Genomic DNA, 21193 nt, shown 5'->3' on the forward strand with positions numbered 1-21193 from the left:
GCAAGCTAGGAGCCCTGAGACAGGAAATGACAACCCTTTCAGTATCACCTTTGCTAAAGATCCCTACATGATCTGCTGCAATAACATAGTAATGTCAAAAGAACTTCAACAAAAAATACAAAGGAAAAAACAGGAGTAGGCCAATATCTTTTTATTAGCTGTACAGTAATACATTCCGCATACCAACATGCCCTCTCAACCCAACAATACATGTATCTATGTTGGTTTTCAGATCATTGTAAAATTCACACAGTACAGCCAGGTACAAAAATGCATCAACCTAGAATTGTTAAGAGCTTGACAAAAGCAATTTAAATGCAATTACATATAGAAGGAAGCTTCATGTTGTATCAGCGTCAAATGTTCTATGAAAGAAAGGACATAGTCAACTGAAACAACTAACAACCTTTATACAAAATATCTTTCCCTTATAGTTCTCTCCTCCCCTTTTTGAACCTCCTAATCAGAATTCCACAAGGCCCTCTGAACGCGTCTGTAGACATCCCACAACAAAACTGCACCATTAGCACAAAATGGTTTGAGAAATGAACAGTGAACTGGGAGAAACATTCTGCTTCACAAGATTACCAAAGCCTTAATAATCATCTTTCATTTACAGTTAAGACCTGAAGCTAGTTCAATTGGACACCTCCCTCCTTTACAGTTTCACACAGAACTTGATTAAAGCTTTCCAGAACATGGGCGCAATTTACATCACAATCTCTCTACCTTATCTTGAAAAGCAAAACAAGACGTACATGGTCATCTTTCAAAACCTCTAACATTAGTCCATGCGGTCCAGATGTTAGGTAGGTTAAGAGTGAGTAAAGCTGCTATCCTCTGTAGCTCAAAAAAATAAAAAAATAAAAAAAATACACTAGATATTCAGGCTAAAAAGCTCAAAACCGGAAAGGTCATATCTCCAACATGATTTACAGTGGGCAAAGTCTCCCACTTTAGAGATTAGAAATCCACATACAGCCTGTGTTCCAAACAGCTATGGTTAAGAGTTCCTTTCCCCCAGCATTAAAGTTCTTTAGATCACTAGAAAAAGATTCAAATATGTTTGTAATAAAACTAAAAAAGTATTTACAAGCAAAACCAGCCAAGATTACCATTTGTACAACATAACTGCAGTCTTAAAAACTTTGTGGGTGGATGCATGTCACTGTCCCTGACTTTAGTAGTTAATGTACGCCTCTACAAACTTCATAATCTGTGACAAGTATAACAGTAAGTAAAATGTAATATGCAGTGAATAAAGTGTTAAAAAATGGAAGGACTTCCTTTGACAGCGAAAGTAATAGTTTTAGTCTACAGCAGAGGTCCTAGATAACAAGGCTGAAATTATTGGCACTCACTGTTGCCATGTCAAGCTCACAAACAGGTTAAGAAAATAGTTTATTAGTTGGAGGGAAAAAAAACTAATTAAAAAATTCAAAAAACTGACCACTACAGAAAGTCCCAATGTCCACCATGTGTCGAACCTCAGCTACCATCCCTCCATGAAGGGATCCATTACTACACATTTCTCCAACATTCCTCCCCCAAAAAAATATATACATTTCTACAGACCAAGCAGCTGGAACTTAAACTATTACAATGAATGCATGGAAGGAAGTGGGTTTGAGAGTGATAAGAAAACACACCGATTTGTTTAAGACAAAAACCAAAAGTGTAAAGCGGAGTGGTTTGTAAGATGGCAGATCGTATGAAGAGGGTGGACTTGTTGAAGGGAAAGGTTGAGACAAGGGGATGTCTTTGAGCAGTCTGTGTGGGCTAGATCACCGGTCCATCATGCTGAGGATCATCTCAGGGGTGAGGTCTCCGTTGGGGGCAGTGTCTGCTACAGGCAGCTCCACCGTCTCCACCCCCGCCTCCTCTGGCTGCTCCACCACCACCTCTGGGGCAGCCTGTTCAACCTCTGGCTCCTTCTTCACTATGATGTTCTCTATGGCGCCGGTATTCTCATCCTCCACCTGGATGATGGCTGCAGCTGAGGAGACAACACCAGGTATTATAACTCGACATTAAAATGGTCAGTAAAGCATAAACGGGGCATAGATTTAGACCAGGGATGGGCAACTGGCGGCCTGCCCGCTTTTTGTAGGCCCGCAGATCAATTTACCCAAAATGTAAAACAATACTAGGAACACCTTCCTTATATTATGTTGCACCCACTTTTTCCCTCAGAACAGCCTCAATTCATCATGGCATGGACTCTACAAAGTGTTGAAAGCGTTCCACAGAGATACTGGCCCATGTGGACTCCAATGCTTTCCCACAGTTGTGTCATGTTGACTGGATGTCCTTTGGGGGGTGGCCTATTCTTGATACACATGGGAAACTTGAGAATCGCAGAGTTCAGATTTCATGTGGCCCCTACCCCCATCAAAGTTGCCATCCCTGATTTAAACATCGCATGATATTGGATCAGGGAGATTTAACTCACCTGCAGCAGCCTTGCCTTTGGGGGCAGCCTTGCTGGCTTTGGCGGGTGGGGAGGGTTTGGGGATGTTCTTGGGGGGTCTGCCGCGTTTCCTCTTGACAGGCGGCTCTACAGGGGCAGGAATAGGTTTGGTGGGTGGAGCCTGCTCCAACTCCATCTCCTCCTCCTCCTCTTCCTCCAGCAATGCTGCCTCAGCCTCCTCATCCTCTTCATCAATGTCATCCAGCTCAGGATCAGCATTGTCCTCTGGAGGTGGGAAGTTAAAGAGTCTAACACTGATCTCATTACATCCAAAGAGCAATAGTTTATAGGACACTACAATTAGATATGTTTCAGTATAAGAAAGGGCCTCTCACCACTGTCGTCATCGTCATCATCATCATCATCGTCGTCGTCCTTCCTTGAGCGCATCTTCCTCTTCCTCCCACCTCGTCCTCTCTTGGGTGGGGATCCGTTCTCTCCTTCACTAGGATCCCCGTTACAGTTCTCTGCATGTCTGGCCATGGTGTTCTGAGGAGAGATTTAAAAAAACAAAAAACTTTTTAACAAAAGGATAAAATGAAGGGCTATGCCAAAAAACATAAAAAATGGATGTATTCTTCCACTCAATAATGTGTGTTTGAGTAAGTGTCCATACCCTGCGGGTGAAGGCCTTGCCACACTTGGTGCACACAAAGGCGGTAGGCACAAAGTTGGGGTCATGGTAGCGGCGGAAGTGCATGTCCAGGAGCTGCTTCTGACGGAAGGTCTTCTCACACTGGCTACAGGCGTAAGGCTTCTCTCCTGTGTGGGTGCGCCTGTGCATCAGCATGTGGCGCTCCTAGTCAATGCAAGGACAGCAAGAAAAACATCAGGACAGAAAACTTTTACCAACTCCATCTCAAAACTATGCTGAATGTCCAGTATCCATAATGAGTGAACGGTTTTTTATATTGAGGGACACACCTGGAGGTAATTGCAATGAAATGAAAATCGATGGTCCTCCCCCTGAGGAAAATATATATTTTTACCTGGCCCTTCCAGAGCATTAGATTATTATTTATTTTTTTACCTTCCCCCTCCAAAATGATAATTAAAACAAAATAGCAGGGAATATTGAATCTCTTTTTACTAGGCTATCAATGTTGCAGTGGTGATTTCTATCAAATCAATCCCTGGTTGAGAACCAGTACTGTATCATACCATATTCATATTATCCGCTAGAGGGCAGCATTTACCACTTTAAGTGTTAAGGGCCATCCACACAAAGGATGATAACTCTAAATTACACATGACTTTAAACTGTTGGTGAGCATCCACACTAGAGGAAAGTTTGTTCTACAGTAGCCTACAACGGTCAATCAACTGATCAAAGCATCCTACTGCACGCTGTATATCCTACTGCACACCTGTTATTAAGGTGGTAAAACAGACCATTCAGTGTGTGTTCATTGCCATAAACTAGGTTTCCATCCAATTGGTAACAGATTTTCATGTGAATATTCTAAAATCTGCATATTTCCCAGAAGAGATGAGTTTCCATCAAAATGACTTGTTGCAGATAAAAGGCTGTGCGTGACGACGTAGTACACATAAAAATATCTTACGTGGTTAAATTCCCATGTACTGAATAAAAAATACAAGTTAAATGAGTTTCCATTGCATTTTCAACTCTGATGGTTCTCACAAAAAACAAATCCGTTATATAGCGATTGTGCCCACTCTGGTATTTTCACTTGCGTTCTAGAAAACAGTGTGCAGATACAGTACTGTATCCGCACGCTCTACATGAGATTATTATGGACAAAAGAGCGAGATTATTTGTATTTGTCAAACGGCAGCAAAGCATCAATGATCATGTCACCAGAATAAGACCCTCGATATTTATTTGAAAGAAGCATCAAGCTCATCACCTTGAATCTTCACCACCCTGTGAAGTTCATAACTTTACATTTAATTTGTAGCCTAATAAACTGCATGCTTTCCCAACGAGTTGTAATGGGAGGACAACACGTTATCGCGTGACCCCATGTTTCATTCGATATGATGGTTGTTATATCAATATTTGGACATAAGTGTTTCCACCGACATTTCTCGTATAATGCACTTTTCCAACGCTAAAAGATCCCACCTTCTCTAGCGTCTTGTTTTGTCGACATTTGGATAGTTTACCCATTTTCTTTTTCCATCAGCCGTCATGACATTTTTTATCTGCGAAATGTACTTTACTCTCATAAAAAGGTTGGATGAAAACCTGGTTAGTGTGACAACAATACTTCAAATGTAGGCTACATGTAGCCTAATAAAAATATAAAATAGAAACTAATATTTAAAATTAAATGTAGATATTCAAACGCGTTTTACCCTGCGCATCTTTTACGTCATGTCATTGCTTGCCTCATTGCTCAAGTGATTTCCATTTTTCTAATGGATGTCAATTAATCTGGATCTTCTTTTTTACTGTGCTCATCAAGGTCTGTCCTGTGCAACCATTTAAATACATCAGTAAAACAATGTTATAACTAGCCAGCGATACTCTGTGCATCTTTCCCCGACATTTAATTTTACATTCAGCAATTATCAAAAGCAAGCCTGCTTCTCTCCATGAAAAGTCTATTAGCCCTAATATACACTGCTCAAAAAAATAAAGGGAACACTAAAATAACACATCATAGATCTGAATGAAAGAAATAATCTTATTAAATACTTTTTTCTTTACATAGTTGAATGTGCTGACAACCAAAATCACACAAAAATAATCAATGGAAATCCAATTTATCAACCCTTGGAGGTCTGGATTTGGAGTCACACTCAAAATTAAAGTGGAAAACCACACTACAGGCTGATCCAACTTTGATGTAATGTCCTTAAAACAAGTCAAAATGAGGCTCAGTAGTGTGTGTGGCCTCCACATGCCTGTATGACCTCCCTACAACGCCTGGGCATGCTCCTGATGAGGTGGCGGATGGTCTCCTGAGGGATCTCCTCCCAGACCTGGACTAAAGCATCCGCCAACTCCTGGACAGTCTGTGGTGCAACGTGGCGTTGGTGGATGGAGCGAGACATGATGTCCCAGATGTGCTCAATTGGATTCAGGTCTGGGGAACGGGCGGGCCAGTCCATAGAATCAATGCCTTCCTCTTGCAGGAACTGCTGACACACTCCAGCCACATGAGGTCTAGCATTGTCTTGCATTAGGAGGAACCCAGGGACAACCGCACCAGCATATGGTCTCACAAGGGGTCTGAGGATCTCATCTCGGTACCTAATGGCAGTCAGGCTACCTCTGGCGAGCACATGGAGCACAGCAGAACGTTCTCCACGGTGTCTCCAGACCTGTCACATGTGCTCAGTGTGAACCTGCTTTCATCTGTGAAGAGCACAGGGTGCCAGTGGCGAATTTGCCAATCTTGGTGTTCTCTGGCAAATGCCAAACGTCCTGCACGGTGTTGGGCTGTAAGCACAACCCCCACCTGTGGACGTCGGGCCCTCATACCACCCTCATGGAGTCTGTTTCTGACTGTTTGAGCAGACACATGCACATTTGTGGCCTGCTGGAGGTCATTTTGCAGGGCTCTGGCAGTGCTTCTCCTGCTCCTCCTTGCACAAAGGCGGAGGTAGCGGTCCTGCTGCTGGGTTGTTGCCCTCCTACGGCCTCCTCCACATCTCCTGATGTATTGGCCTGTCTCCTGGTAGCGCCTCCATGCTCTGGACACTACGCTGACAGACACAGCAAACCTTCTTGCCACAGCTCGCATTGATGTGCCATCCTGGATGAGCTGCACTACCTGAGCCACTTGTGTGGGTTGTAGACTCCGTCTCATGCTACCACTAGAGTGAAAGCACTGCCAGCATTCAAAAGTGACCAAAACATCAGCCAGGAAGCATAGGAACTGAGAAGTGGTCTGTGGTCCCCACCTGCAGAACCACTCCTTTATTGGGGGTGTCTTGCTAATTGCCTATAATTTCCACCTATTGTCTATTCCATTTGCACAACAGCATGTGAAATTTATTGTCAATCAGTGTTGCTTCCTAAGTGGACAGTTTGATTTCACAGAAGTGTGATTGACTTGGAGTTACATTCTGTTGTATAAGTGTTCCCTTTATTTTTTTGAGCAGTATATATATATTTTGTGAAATATATATATGGGATTTCACAAAAAGAGGAATAGCGGAGAGTCTTGAGTCTGTAGCCTGGAATAGAGAGAGAGAGGCTAGAGTTGTGTAGACGATTAGGCCACGCATTAGCTAAATATTACGGCTATAAATATTTACCTGTCAAAGTGCAAGAAAAAGAAGTATGAAATGGTATATACAGTTGGAGTTGGAAGTTCACATACACCTTAGCCAAATACATTTAAACTCAGTTTTTCACAATTCCTGACATTTAATCCTAGTAAAAATTCCCTGTCTTAGGACAGTTAGGGCCACCAATTTATTTTAAGAATGTGAAATGTCAGAATAAGAGAGAAAATTGATTTATTTCAGCTTTTATTTCTTTCATCACATTCCCAGTGGGTCATAAGTTTACAGACACTCAATTCGTACTTGGTAGCATTGTCTTTAAATTGTTTAACTTGGGTCAAACGTTTCAGGTAGCCTTCCACAAGCTTGTGATGGCCACTCCAATACCTTGACTTTGTTGGCCTTAAGCCATTTTGCCACAACTTTGGAAGTATGCTTGAGGTCATTGTCCATTTGGAAGACCCATTTGAGAACAAGCTTAACTTCCTGACTGATGTCTTGAGATGTTGCTTCAATATATCCACATAATTAATTGTCCTCCCTCATGATACCATCTATTTTATGAAGTGCACCAGTCCCTCCTGCAGCAAAGCACCACCACAACATGATGCTGCCACCCCCGTGCTTCACGGTTGGGATGGTGTGCTTCGGCTTGCAAGCCTCCCCCTTTTCCATCCAAACAGTTCTATTTTTGTTTCATCAGACCAGAGGACATTTCTCCAAAAAGTACAATCTTTGTCCCCATTTGCAGATGCAAACCATAGTCTGGCTTTTTTATGGCGGTTTTGGAGCAGTGGCTTCTTCCTTGCTGAGTGGCCTTTCAGGTTATGTCGATATAGGACTCGTTTTACTGTGGATATAGATACTTTTGTACCCGTTTCCTCCAGCATCTTCACAAGGTCCTTTGCTGTTGTTCTGGGATTGATTTGCACTTTTCTCACCAAAGTAAGTTCATCTCTAGGAGACAGAACGCGTCTCCTTCCTGAGCAGTTTGACGGCTGCATGGTCCCATGGTGTTTATACTTGCGTACTATTGTTTGTTCAGATGAATGTGGTACCTTCAGGCATTTGGAAATTGCTCCCAAGCATGAACCAGAATTTTGGAGGTCTACAATTTATTTTCTGAGGTCATGACTGATTTCTTTGATTTTCCCATGATGTCAAGCAAAGAGGCACAGAGCTTGAAGGTAGGCCTTGAAATACATCCACAGGTACACCTACAATTGACAAAAATTATGTCAATTAGCCTAACAGAAGCTTCTAAAGGCATGACATTTTCTGGAATTTTCCAAGCTGTTTAAAGTCACAGTCAAGTTTGTGTATGTAAACTTCTGACCCACTGGAATTGTGATGCAGTGAATTATAAGTGAAATAATCCGTCTGTAAACAATTGTTAGAAAAATTACTTGTGTCATGCACAAAGTAGAAGTCCTAACCGACTAGCCAAAACTATAGTTTGTTATAAAGGAATTTGTGGAGTGGTTGAAAAACAAGTTTTAATGACTCCAACCTAAGTGTATGTAAACTTCCAATTTCAACTGTATGTGCATTCCTCCAGGCTGCGCTCGGCAGCAGTCAGGCACGCAAAGCTCCACTATTGATTAGGCCTACGTTATTAGACAATAACATTGTTCTACCTAGGCTACAACAGTGCAATGAGGAAAATTATTATTGTTCTCAAATGAGTACACAATTATTGTCTCAGACTGTAAACTGCAGTGATGTAGGCCAATTCGGGGGGGATATTTTATTACGATCCCATTTGTTGTGGTGATTGTTGCAGCTACTCTTCCTGGGGTCCACATAAATCATTACATAATACAGAACATTAAAATAAAAGAACAAGGACAGAGCTACATACAAACTTGGTGGGCAGGCTTTTGTTAATCATGAAACAAAGTGGGCCCCTCAACTAATGAATATTTGCCTTCATCAAAACAATGTTTTTGTTGCATATTTCAGTCCAGAACATGCCACGGTTCTATTCGAAATGGAACACTATAGTGGTTCGCAAGAAAAGAGGCCTAAAATAGACAAAACACATATTATTCCAGAACTGCAGTTCATGGCTGGAACACATATTTCTCTACTTTAAAATCAACCAGTCCATTTTGAAATTGTGACAAAAATGTCATGATTTGGCAAGGAATGTAGCTGGTCTACAGCTTTGTTAGTGTATCCGGTCAGTTAGATATGTTTTTGTAGGCAGTCATTTCTGTAGACTTAATGTGAGCTTGGGCACGCAACACGTGTGTGTAGAGGGAGCGATCAGATCAAAATTGTGAGAGAGACAGGTAGGCCTAATGCAGGGAAAACAGAACGCAAGGAGGTGAACTGTGATCACTTGGCTAGAGTCGCTAATGCATATAACAAATGGAAGGAACACGAGTCAATGTGAATTAACAGCTGTCGTCAGGACAAAATCTCACCTGCCTTTTCAGGCAGCCACAAAGCAGATTCCAGATGCCTTAGCCTACTGTATGGGGCGGCAGGGTAGCCTTGTGGTTAAAGCGTTGGACTAGTAACCGGAAGGTTTTAAGTTCAAACCCCCGAGCTGACAAGGTACAAATCTGTCGTCCTGCCCCCGAACAGGCTGTTCCTAGGCAGTCATTGAAAATAAGAATTTGTTCTTAACTGACTTGCCTGGTTAAATAAAAGTAAAATAAAAAAAATAAAACTGTATGATTGCGGTAGAACTTCGATTTAAAAAAAGGCAGTTTAAACATGAAAACATCCATTTGTCACATCCCTAGTTAATGTAGGATGCTGGGCTATGAAGTCAGTGCTCCTTTGTCACTGAATATCCAATCAAGGTCATTGGCAGGAAGGTAGGGTCCGGTCTAAATTTACACAACTGTTACCCGAAGGAAAATGGGGGAGGGTCATGCTTTTTCAATCATGCAATCTATTTAAATTCCTTCAGATGAGTCTTGTGGGCATCCTAGAACAAAACAGATGGGTCATAAGTATGTAGCCTAAACTTTAGACAAGTCCCAAAACGCCTGTGGGGGTCGTGAAAGTCATCTTTCCATAGAGTGGTCATAATAGTTTGTAGGCCAAACCGTTCAGACGCTACAGACGAGAAGACCGATTTTCAGGATGTCTCACGGTCTGAAACACAGCTCTAGCTCTGCCACCTTTCACTGCAAATGCAGGGGTGCGACATCAGCGGATGCGGTGGATTGAGACGCATCCAGTGCAAAAAAATGTTCCTAGCTTAACCTGTCTGGGCTAGGGGGCAGTATTTTCACGGCCGGATGAAAAACGTACCCAATTTAAACAGGTTACTACTCTGGCCCAGAAACTAGAATATGCATATTATTAGTAGATTTGGATAGAAAACACTGAAGTTTCTAAAACTGTTTGAATGGTGTCTGTGAGTATAACATAACTCATATGGCAGGCAAAAACCTGAGAAAAATACAACCAGGAAATGAAAAAGCTGGTGCCTGTAGGTTTTTCAAGTCATTACCAATCGAACACACAGTGACGAAGGATTCATTTTGCACTTCCTAAGGCTTCCACTAGATGTCAACAGTCTTTAGAAAGTTGTTTGAGGCGTCTATGATGAACAGAGACCGAATGAGAAGGCTGGGAAGTTGGTAACCCAGGGAAGGATGTCAGTTCATTGGCACGCGTTCACGCGAAAGGTAGCTCTGTTCCAAAACGTATTTCAAGACAATGCATGAGTCCGGTTGGAATATTACTGAATCTTCACGTTCTAAAGGACCTAAAGATTGATGCTATACAACGTTTGAACGAACTAAATAGATTTTTTTTACTTTTCGTCGTGACATTTTCCTCACGCGTCCTACATTTTGAGTAGCTTAAATTATGAACTTTATCGAACAAAACATTTGTTGTGGACCTGGGATTCCTGGAAGTGCCTTCTGATGAAGATTATTAAAGGTAAGTGAATATTTCTAATGCTATTTATGCATTTAGATGACTCCAAAATGGCAGCTATCTGTATTGCGTAGTGTATTTTTCTGAGCACAGTACTCAGATTATTGCAAAGTGTGCTTTCCCAGTAAAGTTATTTAGAAATCTGTCAATGCGGTTGCATTCAGGAGATGTTAATCTATAATTCTTTGAATAACAGTTTAATATTTTATCAACGTCTATGACGAGTATTTTTGTAAATTGTAGTGCTGATTCACAGGCAGTTTTGGGGGAAATACATTTTCTGAACGTCACGCGCCAATGTAAAATGCTGTTTTTGGATATAAATATGAACTTGATAGAACACAAAATGCATGTATTGTCTAACATAATGTCCTAGGAGTGTCATCTGATGAAGATTGTTAAAGGTTAGTGCATAATTGTAGCTGGTTTTCTGCTTTTGGTGACGCCTGTCCTTGCATTGAAAATGGCTGTGTGTAATTTTCTGTCCATGTACTGTCCTAACATAATCGAACTTTATGCTTTCGCCGTAAAGCCTCTTTGAAATCGGACAATGTGGTTGGATTAAGGAGCTGTTTCTTTAAAATGGTGTAAAATAGTTGATTGTTTGAGAAATTGAAATTATTAGATTATTGCTGTTTTGAATTTCGTGCCATGCTATCTTGTCAAGCAATCCCGTTACCGGGATGAGAACGGGAAGGGGACCCATAGAGGTTAACCGTTAGCCTACAATTGGCGCCACCCGCAGAAATCTAATTAACATAAATAAATACAAATCTCCATCAAAATCCATCTGTTTAACCTGTCTGGGAAGGTGGGACAGCCAGTGGAATCGCGTCGCGTGAAATACAATTTAAATATATATGGCACATGGAAACAAACAAGGGTGGTCTATAGTGAAAGAAGGGACGGGCTGAGAGTGGTGATTAAATGTTTGGTCATGTATTATTGTTATGCGACTGCTTTAAATAAAAGTACCATGTATGTAAAATGTATAAGTAGCAAAAAAGCTGTAACAAAACGAAGATATTTGTCCTCCGAAGAGGGGGGTGGGGGAGGGATTAATAAAAATAAACCTTTTTTTTTAATTTTTAAGGACTGATGCCTCAACACTGCGATGCAGTGCCTTACACTGCTGCGCCACTCGGGAGGCCCTACATGCATTACAATGCCGTAACAAAACGGGTTAGGTAGGCCTTTTTGTTAATTTTTTCCTCTTTATGATGATCAGGACCTGTTAGTAGTTTTGTGATAACGGCACTGTGAATTTAATTTTGTGGGGGGAAAAACATGTTGTTTTCTTAATATTAACAATTACATTTCATTAAAAAAAAATATATATATTTTTTTTTTACTTTAAACCAGGGGTTGGATCCCAAAAAATTTCCAATCATTTTGTTCTAAACAGAACCATTATTTTTTTGGTTTCATTGTTCTGACCAGTAAAACTGGTTAGAACAAAAAAGTAGTTTGTCATTTCTTTCTGTTCCTTTTTAAACCTCTGAAATCATATATTTGTACATTTAGCTCGACATAAAATTTCTTCACCAATCATGCAGTGCGGATAGAGCAGCTTGCTATGGAGCAGGGAAGCTATAGTTCAGTGAGTTGTTTACATGCGTGATGGAAAGACAAGGCGTGAGGTTTGCAACAAATTTTGCGGGTGGGGAAAAAGGGTGGAGGCAGCTTGGCTTAAAGCGCAGGGCATCTGGTGATGACATGCATTATCTGAATTAGGCCCACAGAATTATACCTACGGAGGGGCGGCTTCAACGGAGGAACTTTTAATGTCTGAACATCAGACCAGAGAAGCTAGCTAACAAGCTTGTTTTTGCAGTGCGGCAGAATTTAAAAAGTCTTATCTTTTTGTAGTTGTGAAATGTGTTAACTATAGTATCCCAAATAGCATTAAAAAGGTGAATCCATTCATCTCCAATTAAAAATCTCTCCCAATCATTTGAATCACGGTTTTAACGTCAGTAGGCTAGGCTACAGCGTCTGCGGGGGGAGGGAAAAGAAGCCTACACGCGCACACACAGGCAAAGATTTTCAGATGGCAGGCAGACACTGGAAGAAGATTCTGATTGACAGGAGGGTTTTGCATAGGTGCTTGGTAGCAAATGTCCGCAACGCAAAAGGTTATTAACCGGTTCTAATGCGTTTAAAATAATTGTTCTGTTCAGGAAAAGTACTGATCACTTCCGTTCCAGGTTCTGATCCTAAGAAAAAATATTTTCCAGTTTTCGGTTCTGTTTCCTGAACCGGTTCCGACCCCTGGTTTAAACGTTCATACCCCTAACATTTACTCCAGTCTAGATTCTCTATCATCCCAGGTTAGAGACGGCAGGACCTCACCTGTCTGCAGCAGTAATCACACTGGTCACACTTGAAGCGTTTCTCGTTCTTGTGGGACTTCTGGTGCTGGATGAGTGCGTAGCGCTCGTGGAACACAGCATCACAGTAACGACATTTCCTGCCCTGCTCAATGAACGAGTGCTGTTTTCGCAGGTGGACGCCTGGAGGGGGCAAAAAATAGCTTATTGAGAGATGTCATCAATATAAACAAGTTGAGTCACAATTAGGGCTGTGGCGAGCACGAAATTGTCAGCCTGTGAATGTAAACCAAATAACTGTCGGTCTCCCAGTAATTTAATGTTAATTAACAAACACATTTAGCATCTCCTGGCTTCCACACACAGCCTACAAGCCAATGATGCAGGCAATTGGAACATATACATTTTAAAAAGTCCAATAAATCCAATATTTATTTTAGACAGGTTTGAAGAAACATGATATGAAGAAAATGTAGTCTATTTTTTGACTCAATGGAGGAACGTAGTCAGAGAAATGCTGATGAATGTCTTGTTCGAGCTGTGTATGCAACTGGTTCACCTCTGATGCTCACAGGAAATGTGTATTGGAAGAGATTTCTGAATGTCATTCGCCAGCATACACTCCTCCAACCTGACATGCTTTATCTACTAATTTACTGGATGCAAAGTTCAAGTGAAGGTCAAGCAAATCATAGAGAAAGCAAACTATCGCAATCATCTCTGATGGGTGGTCGAATGTTCGTGGGCAAGGAATAATTAACTACATCATCTCCACCCCTCCACCAGTATTCTACAAGAGCACATACACAAGGGACAACAAACACACCGGTATCTACATTGCAGATGAGCTAAAGGCAGTCATCAATGACCTTGGACCACAGAAGATATTTGCACTGGTGACAGACAACGCTGCGAACATGAAGGCTGCTTGGTCTAAAGTGGAGGAGTCCTACCCTCACATCACATCCATTGGCTGTGCTGCTCATGCATTGAATCTGCTCCTCAAGGACATCATGGCACTGAAAACAATGGATGCACTCTACATGAGAGCCAAGGAAATTATTAGCTATGTAAAGCGTCATCAAGTTATAGCAGCAATCTACCTCACCAAGCAAAGTGAAAAGAATAAAAGCCCCACACTGAAGCTGCCCAGCAACACCCGTTAGGGTGGTGTTGTCATCATGTTTGACAGTCTCCTGGAGAGGAAGGAGTCTCTTCAAGAAATGGCCATATCACAGTCTGCCAACAGGATCCTCCTGGAGGATGTATTTTGGGAGAGAGTGGTAAGCAGACTGAAATCTATAGCAGTAGCCATTGCACGATTGAGGGAGACAATGCCATCCTGTCTGATGTTCAGACTCTGATTGCAGATGTAAGAGAAGAAATCGGTACTGCCCTGCCCTCTTCACTGCTGCTCCAAGCAGAGGAATCTGCAGTTCTGAAATACATTAAAAAGCGTGAAGACTTCTGCCTGAAGCCCATACACGCCGCAGCATACATGTTAGACCCCAAGTATGCTGGCAAGAGCATCCCATCTGGTGCAGAGATCAACAAGGCATATGGCGTCATCACTACCGTGTCTCGCCACCTTGGCCTGGATGAGGGCAAGGTTCTTGGCAGTCTGGCGAAGTACACTTCCAAGCAAGGGATTTGGGATGGAGATGCAATATGGCAGTCGTGCCAACATATCTCATCAGCCACGGGACTTTGTAGATCTGAGGCTCTTTCCCCTGTTGCCTCCATCATCCTCCAAATCCCACCAACATCAGCCACCTCAGAGCGCAACTGGTCCTTGTTAGGGAACACACACACCAAAGCACGCAACAGGCTGACTAATGGGGCGGCAGGTAGCCTAGTGGTTAGAACGTTGGACTTGTAACCGAAAGGTTGCAAGATCGAATCCCCGAGTTGACAAGGTAAAAATCTGTCCTTCTGCCCCTGAACAAGGCAGTTAACCCAGTGTTCCTAGGCCGTCAATGAAAATAGGAATTTGTTCTTAACTGACTTTCCTAGTTAAATAAAGGTAAAATAAAAAATAATATCAAAATACAAGGGTAGAAAAAGTGGTGGCCATCTGGGCAAATTTGAGGCTTTTTGAGCATGACAACAAGCCGTCCTCAACAAGGTTGGAAAGTGACAGTGAAGATGAGGCCTCAGAGTATGATGTTTAAGAGGTGGACATTGAGGAGGTCCAGGGAGAAGACATGGAACCCTGAGGGGAAGACATCCAAAGCTTTAGTTTCCAGACTATCATTTTGCAGATGTATATTGAAAACATTTTTTGGGAGATGCGATGGATCATTGAGGATCATTGAATATTCCCTTTCTTTTGTTGTTCAGTGAAATTATCCCATGTGAAGAGTCAACTCATTTAATTACAGTTAAATTCGTGACTAAATTGTTTATTTTTTGGGAGGATTTAATCATGTGCAATTATGTCTACTTATGATAAGGTAAAATGTTTAGGTTTCTGTCTCCATATGATATGGTCAATATATCCAATGCAAAAAAACATCTACATTTAAAATGGTATTAATATTAATTTGCATACATTTCCATTAATTCCCATATATTCACAAAGTTTCCACCTCTGAATATTCCCCAAAATGTGCAACCCTATTTAATAGTATGAAGAATACAACTGAACAAAGCTGAATAAAATAGAAAGGATATTTTCTCCAAACGATTGAGGGAGTGCGCTCATGCGGCTATTCTGTGTTGAGCGGTTGACATAGAAATAGGTCCTCCTATATGCTTAATTTAGAGTTATTAATGTAACTTGTTGTTCTACAAACATTGGGCTATATGTTTACCCTGACTACACCGCTCGTTGTTGCAAAATACATTTAGAAATCTATATTATTCAATTATTGCACCCACACTGTTCGCGAGCGTCTGCGTTGCCAAGGACTAAAATAGAAGTCAGTTCTATTTGTGACGCAGATTGTGCTGCAAGTCCTGCCTCTCCCATCTCCTCATTGGTTTATAGAAGCAGATACCCACGTGCCATTTTTATGGTGAAAATTATCTTCCCTCAACTTGAAACTCACGCGCTGCTTATGTATGCCACTTAGGCTTTACACCCCTTGTAAAGTGGATTACTGTGCTTAATTTTAAGAAGTAATTTGGCCGTTTTAGTTGTGATACAAACCTTATCAAAACATATAGGCCTATGGGCTAGGCTACATGAGGTGTACAACTATGATTCGAAAAAGTCGCTAAAAAAGGCATCGTTTCTTATGCTGGGCATCACTCACAAGTGATCATATATAATTCACAAGTGACCGGCTAATACGGTCACCGATCAGACTATTCTTGATTTAATCTTAAATTTACATGATTTAGAATGGACCATTATCATGCACCTGAAACAAAACAGGTGTAGCATGAAAAAAAACACGTCATCTATGCATTTAAATACCAAATAGGGGACGCTTTCCCCGTGGTCATTTTCATGCCAGCCAGGTAGGCTATACTCCTGTTGTAAATATAAGCAATGTGGCTGAATATTAGGAAAGTTGAGAAATAAATATATTTAGGCCTAGCCTATAGAAAGCTGAAGGGATCCTCCTCTTTTTTGTAGAGGCCATTACTCTGTTTTCTTGCGCAGCATGAGCTCTCCTGAAGAGTTTGGTTAGATTTTCAAATACATTTGCATTGATGTCAGAGTAATTAGAGGGACAATAGAGTGCTGAGTACCAGGCAGTTAGCAAGATTGGGAGGCTACTAATGACCATCAGCAGCAGAGCTTGGAGAAGGCTAATTACCGTGACTAAACGGTCATGTGGAATTGTACTGCCTTCATGACTGCCAGTGTGGCAGTAATACGGTCACTGCAACAGCCCTAGTCACAATTAAGTTTACGGGGGAGATTTCCAAATTATGCTGTCAACATATTGGGATAATCAGGCCAAAAGTCAATGACTAGCTATCTAACCCAGGTCACTCTTTCGGGCGATAACCGTGTCACAGTGGGGGCAGTGGAACTTGGCCACGTTCTCTGTGTGCTTCTGCAGGATGTGCATCTTCATGGTTCCACTCTGGGTGAAACGGGCGTGGCAGATGTAGCACTCGTACGGCTTCTCTCCTGGAAAACAAAGCAGGAAAACATGAGTGCACAAGTTCAACAAATCAGGCCAGTCACTAATTGTGCTTACACAGTATCCCTGCGGCTGTGCCTACCCGAGTGTGTCCTCATGTGTCTCTTCAGCTTGTAGGTGTCTCTGCTGGCATAGCTGCACAAACTGCACTGGAACGGACGCTCCCCAGTGTGGGAACGGATGTGCCGCTTTAACTTGCTCACCTCTACACTGGCATAGTCACACATGGAGCACTTGAAGGGTTTCTCATGTGTGTGCTTGTAGCGACGATGTCGGACCAGCTCTCCACTGGTCACGAAGGCCATGTCACAATCTTGACACTTGTGTGGTCTGGTACCTGTAAACAGAAATAGAGTTATAATGGTATCTAACATGGTAATATGTACAGGAATATAGAATTGTCCGTCAATGTGACTATGATGTCACCATACCTGTGTGTGTGTTGAGGTGGTTCCTCAGCAGGGTAACGGTCCTGAAGGCCCTTCCACACAGATGGCACTTGTGGGGCCTCTCATCTGTGTGGCTTTTCATGTGTCGGTCCAGGTTGGAGCGGCGGGGACAGGTGTAGCTACACAGCTCACACTGGAATGTTTTCTTCACACCTGGAGCATACAAAGTCAGCACTTGCAGAGGCATTTAGCACTACAACTTGAGTTACAAAATTCCTCAGCAACAAAGGACACAGAAAGAAGGGGTAATCTTACCCTTCTTCTTAATTTTGGTAGGTTTGGGGGGTTTCATGTTGCCCACCACCTTCTCTGCATTGACCTCAGAGAGCATCCCTTCCTGCTGCTCCTCCTCAAAATCGTACACAGACACGTCCATGTTGTCTTTATCCCCCTCTGTGTTGTAGCGCAGCTTGCTCTTTTTTGCCTTCTTGATGGTCTTCTTGGCTGGGGGCTGGTAGTCGGGGTCCTTGGCCCATTGTGGTTCTTCAGGCTCGGGCTCGCAGTGCAGCTCCTCCTCCTCAGGATGGACCTGCTGCTCCTCCTGGTGCTGGAGCTCATCCTGCTCCACTGTTTCCACCTCACCATTCGCACCAACCTTCACCACCTGAAGAAGCAGTAGTGTTTTTAATTTCTCTACAACTAGTACATTTAGATATTGACCTGTGGTACAAAACATTGTTGTACATTCATAGGGAAATATGCTCCCATTAGTTCTGAATTATGTAATATTTAGTCATGAAGTGCAGTCTCTCTTACCTGAAATCCCTCTGGCAGGGGCAGGGTGTGGCAGATAACAGGGTTTCCGTCTTTGGGCATGGCCGTGGTGTCCACGAAGGTGCCCTGTAGCGCCTCTACAGTGGCCTGGGTGACAGGGACAGCAGAGACAGGGACCTGGACCAGCTGTAGCTCCCCGAGGCCTCCCAGCTGCTGCTCATCCATGTTGACAACCTGCAGTGTGATGATCTGGGTCTCATCCACCGTGGTGACCGTGGCCTCGTGGGCTGTAGCCACAGGGGCGTCCATCACCTCAGTCTTCATCTGAAGCAGGGCCGGGTCCAGGGAGTCCATTACCATCATCTCCACATTGACTCCCTCCACCAGCTGCTGGGTATCCAGACCAGCAACTCCCTCTGGCTGCTGGTCCATCACCCCCTCTGCTGCTTGCTGGAGCAGGTCTGCCACCACCTCCTCCCCCTCATAGGTGATGAAGTCCTTGGCCTCAACCACAACATCTGTTGGTCCTCCGTCCATCGGTAACACCTGAGAGAATCACCCCAAAACCAATCAGCACACAATCTAAAAATGTCATCTTAAAGCATAACCATTTATTAATAAATGTTGAAAGTGTACCAGGACATATGATCAATCTAGCAAGGCCTAACTGACTGAAAATGGCATACTGTGTTCAGTTCAGGCAAGATCTCAAACATGATGCAACTTCCTTAGCTTTCTAAATTGTTACCTGCACTAGAAAGGAATACTTCATCTTTCTAGATCTGCTTGGCTTGCTCAATTTCTGACTCAACTCTCCTGACTGTTACCTGACACTCAACCTGTGGGGAAGACAAACAAGTTGAACATCTACATAAACCTAGTGCATGTATTGAATGCACAGACACATTCGTAGCTAGTTAAGCCAGTCTAGCAAATGTGGCTGACCTGGTATTATCAAAAACAATCTACAAGTATGATGTGACATTCATTCACAGTGAACACGGACAGCATTTTGATAGTGGACATGAAGTCATGTAGGTTGTCATGTTTTTGTACCGCTACCAGCCGGGTTGTAGAGGGAGCTCTACCCTGTTTTTATCCATTCTAGCTCGCTTACGTTAGTGCCGTTGTAGCTCAATGTAGGCTTTGAATCAGACTGCGGACACTGGATGGAAGACGAACTGCAGTGGGCTGGCAGCAGAGGCATTTAGATTATATATATTTTTTTTTAGATAAGTCGCATTAATTTGAGGCCGGAGGGAGACGTCGTACTAGTGGAAACGCTCGTGAAAATGACTACCGGAGACATTTATGTTATGTATCTCCCTTGTTTGAATTCGGTCTGCGCAACAAGCCAAGCCAGCTAACTTTTATATTGCTAGATAAATAGCGTCTGCTAAATTGTGACGTCTTTGCATCTAGGACCTTACCGTTTTAAAATACTTGTTAGCTAACGCTAGAAGTTAGTTAATGTGGTCATATTAAAACAGTTAACGTTAAATAACTTTCTAATTAGCTAGTTATTTAACGTTAGTTTGGTCAATGTAAGGGGTTACTAACGTTAGCTTTTGCGAAGGCCGTTATCAAGGTGGGGCAATATTGACAGTAAACCGTTCTTGTAAATTATAGCTAATTTCGATTGATGGCTTTACTAGCTAACAAAACGAACGTTAGCTAGTGGCGTGGAAACCAACGTTATGTAGATAGGGGTCTAACTAGTTAGATTATGCTTGTGAGATTTAGTAAATCCCGTGTACCGAGCTACAATCTGGCGCGCGCTGACTTCACACGCAGCCGCGAGTTTCTATCTTGACACAGGGTTAAAAAGACGACACAAAGAAGAAAAATAAAATGGACGCCTGGCCTAAACACTAAACCAACACGTTGAAGTATTTAATGATCGATCCATGCCAAAGTGCAAACTAATATAGCTCTAAAAATACTCGTTAATGAGACATTTCGTTGAACTTCTGGGTTATAATGTTTTTTTTGCTGAATGTTCGATAACGATAGAGGGAGACAAACACCCCCCGTCTACCGCCTGGACCGGGAGGACCATCGTGACACCTAGAGGCCGATTAAAGCTCCTGCAAAACTGCCCCCTTTTCTGGAAAGTACTGTTACTTTACCTGCTCTTCGTCGTTTAATTCCTCGCTGAACTCGACAGAAAGCCCAGAGTATGTTCTTCAATAAGACAGAGATGGCTGAGAATTGCGCCCTTCTTCTCCTGCGGTTTTAATCCTCTCCCCTTTTGCAGAGTGGGCTCCGCACAAAATGGCGGCCTTGTGAAAGTTAGTGCGCCTGTGCATTGAAGGGGGGCGGTGGCGAGAGGGTGGGTGTAAACCGTTCTAAACATTGAATTATGGGGATTGGCCATGTGGGGCGCTACTTTTGAAATACAGTATACCGTCATGAATATATCATTTATGAGGTTATTTGTCATAAATCTGATAGAATTTCTAACTTCATACGAATGTCAATGTCTGTTTTATGATCTTCACAGGCAGTTAAAAGCGGTTGTCACTGGCTGTATTCTATATTTATTCAACAGGCCTATAATAAAAACTCCAAATGTGTAGTTGTACCAAAATTATTAAAACATTTCATTGAGCCATTACATTTTGTAATTAATAATTTCCAGATTTTTCTATCAGTTTGAACAATCATTTAAGTATGTATACCCGTGCCAAACACCAAGGCCACAATATATAGTTCATATCACATTTGATGCCAGGCATGATATTTGCTAGACATTATAACAAATATATATATATATATATATATATATAAAGCTGCAGTCATAAGGTAAATACATATAATTTGTTTCTATTAGCACTGTATCTATTCATTCATAAAGTATTTCATCTCAAGTCTAATTAAACCTTGCTCCACTGTAACTTGAGCCACTTATACACTGAAGAAGCCACTGAAGTCCATTGTTATTTTGAAGTGCTATATAATAAAACTGATCAATCTGCAAACGTAATAATGTACAGTGAATGCCGGTTCTCATCACACCCT

At 42.2% G+C, this 21193-nt stretch overlaps 1 protein-coding gene across 3 annotated transcripts; it reads right to left on the reverse strand.

Moving 5' to 3' along the window:
• Positions 1-136: 136 nt before the first annotated feature.
• On the reverse strand, positions 137-20468 carry LOC106560835 (transcriptional repressor CTCF). 3 transcript variants are annotated; one of them, XM_014124190.2, is made up of 12 exons: positions 20302-20468; positions 18921-19011; positions 18215-18718; positions 17714-18062; positions 17441-17611; positions 17092-17346; positions 16847-16996; positions 12932-13092; positions 3087-3269; positions 2806-2959; positions 2468-2695; positions 137-1996 (listed from the first exon to the last, which is right to left on the reverse strand). In XM_014124190.2, exons 2-12 carry the CDS (start codon positions 18942-18944, stop codon positions 1785-1787), a joined length of 2391 nt encoding a protein of 796 aa, XP_013979665.1. In that variant the 5' UTR covers positions 18945-19011; positions 20302-20468; the 3' UTR covers positions 137-1784. The 3 variants fall into 3 exon arrangements, with proteins under 3 accessions (XP_013979665.1, XP_013979664.1, XP_013979666.1); XM_014124189.2 differs by having other exon boundaries at positions 2453-2695; XM_014124191.2 differs by lacking the exon at positions 18921-19011 and having other exon boundaries at positions 2453-2695.
• Positions 20469-21193: the final 725 nt, after the last annotated feature.

The sequence above is a fragment of the Salmo salar genome, chromosome ssa10, assembly GCF_905237065.1.
Source record: "Salmo salar chromosome ssa10, Ssal_v3.1, whole genome shotgun sequence".
In the NCBI taxonomy this organism is placed as follows: Eukaryota; Metazoa; Chordata; class Actinopteri; order Salmoniformes; family Salmonidae; genus Salmo; species Salmo salar.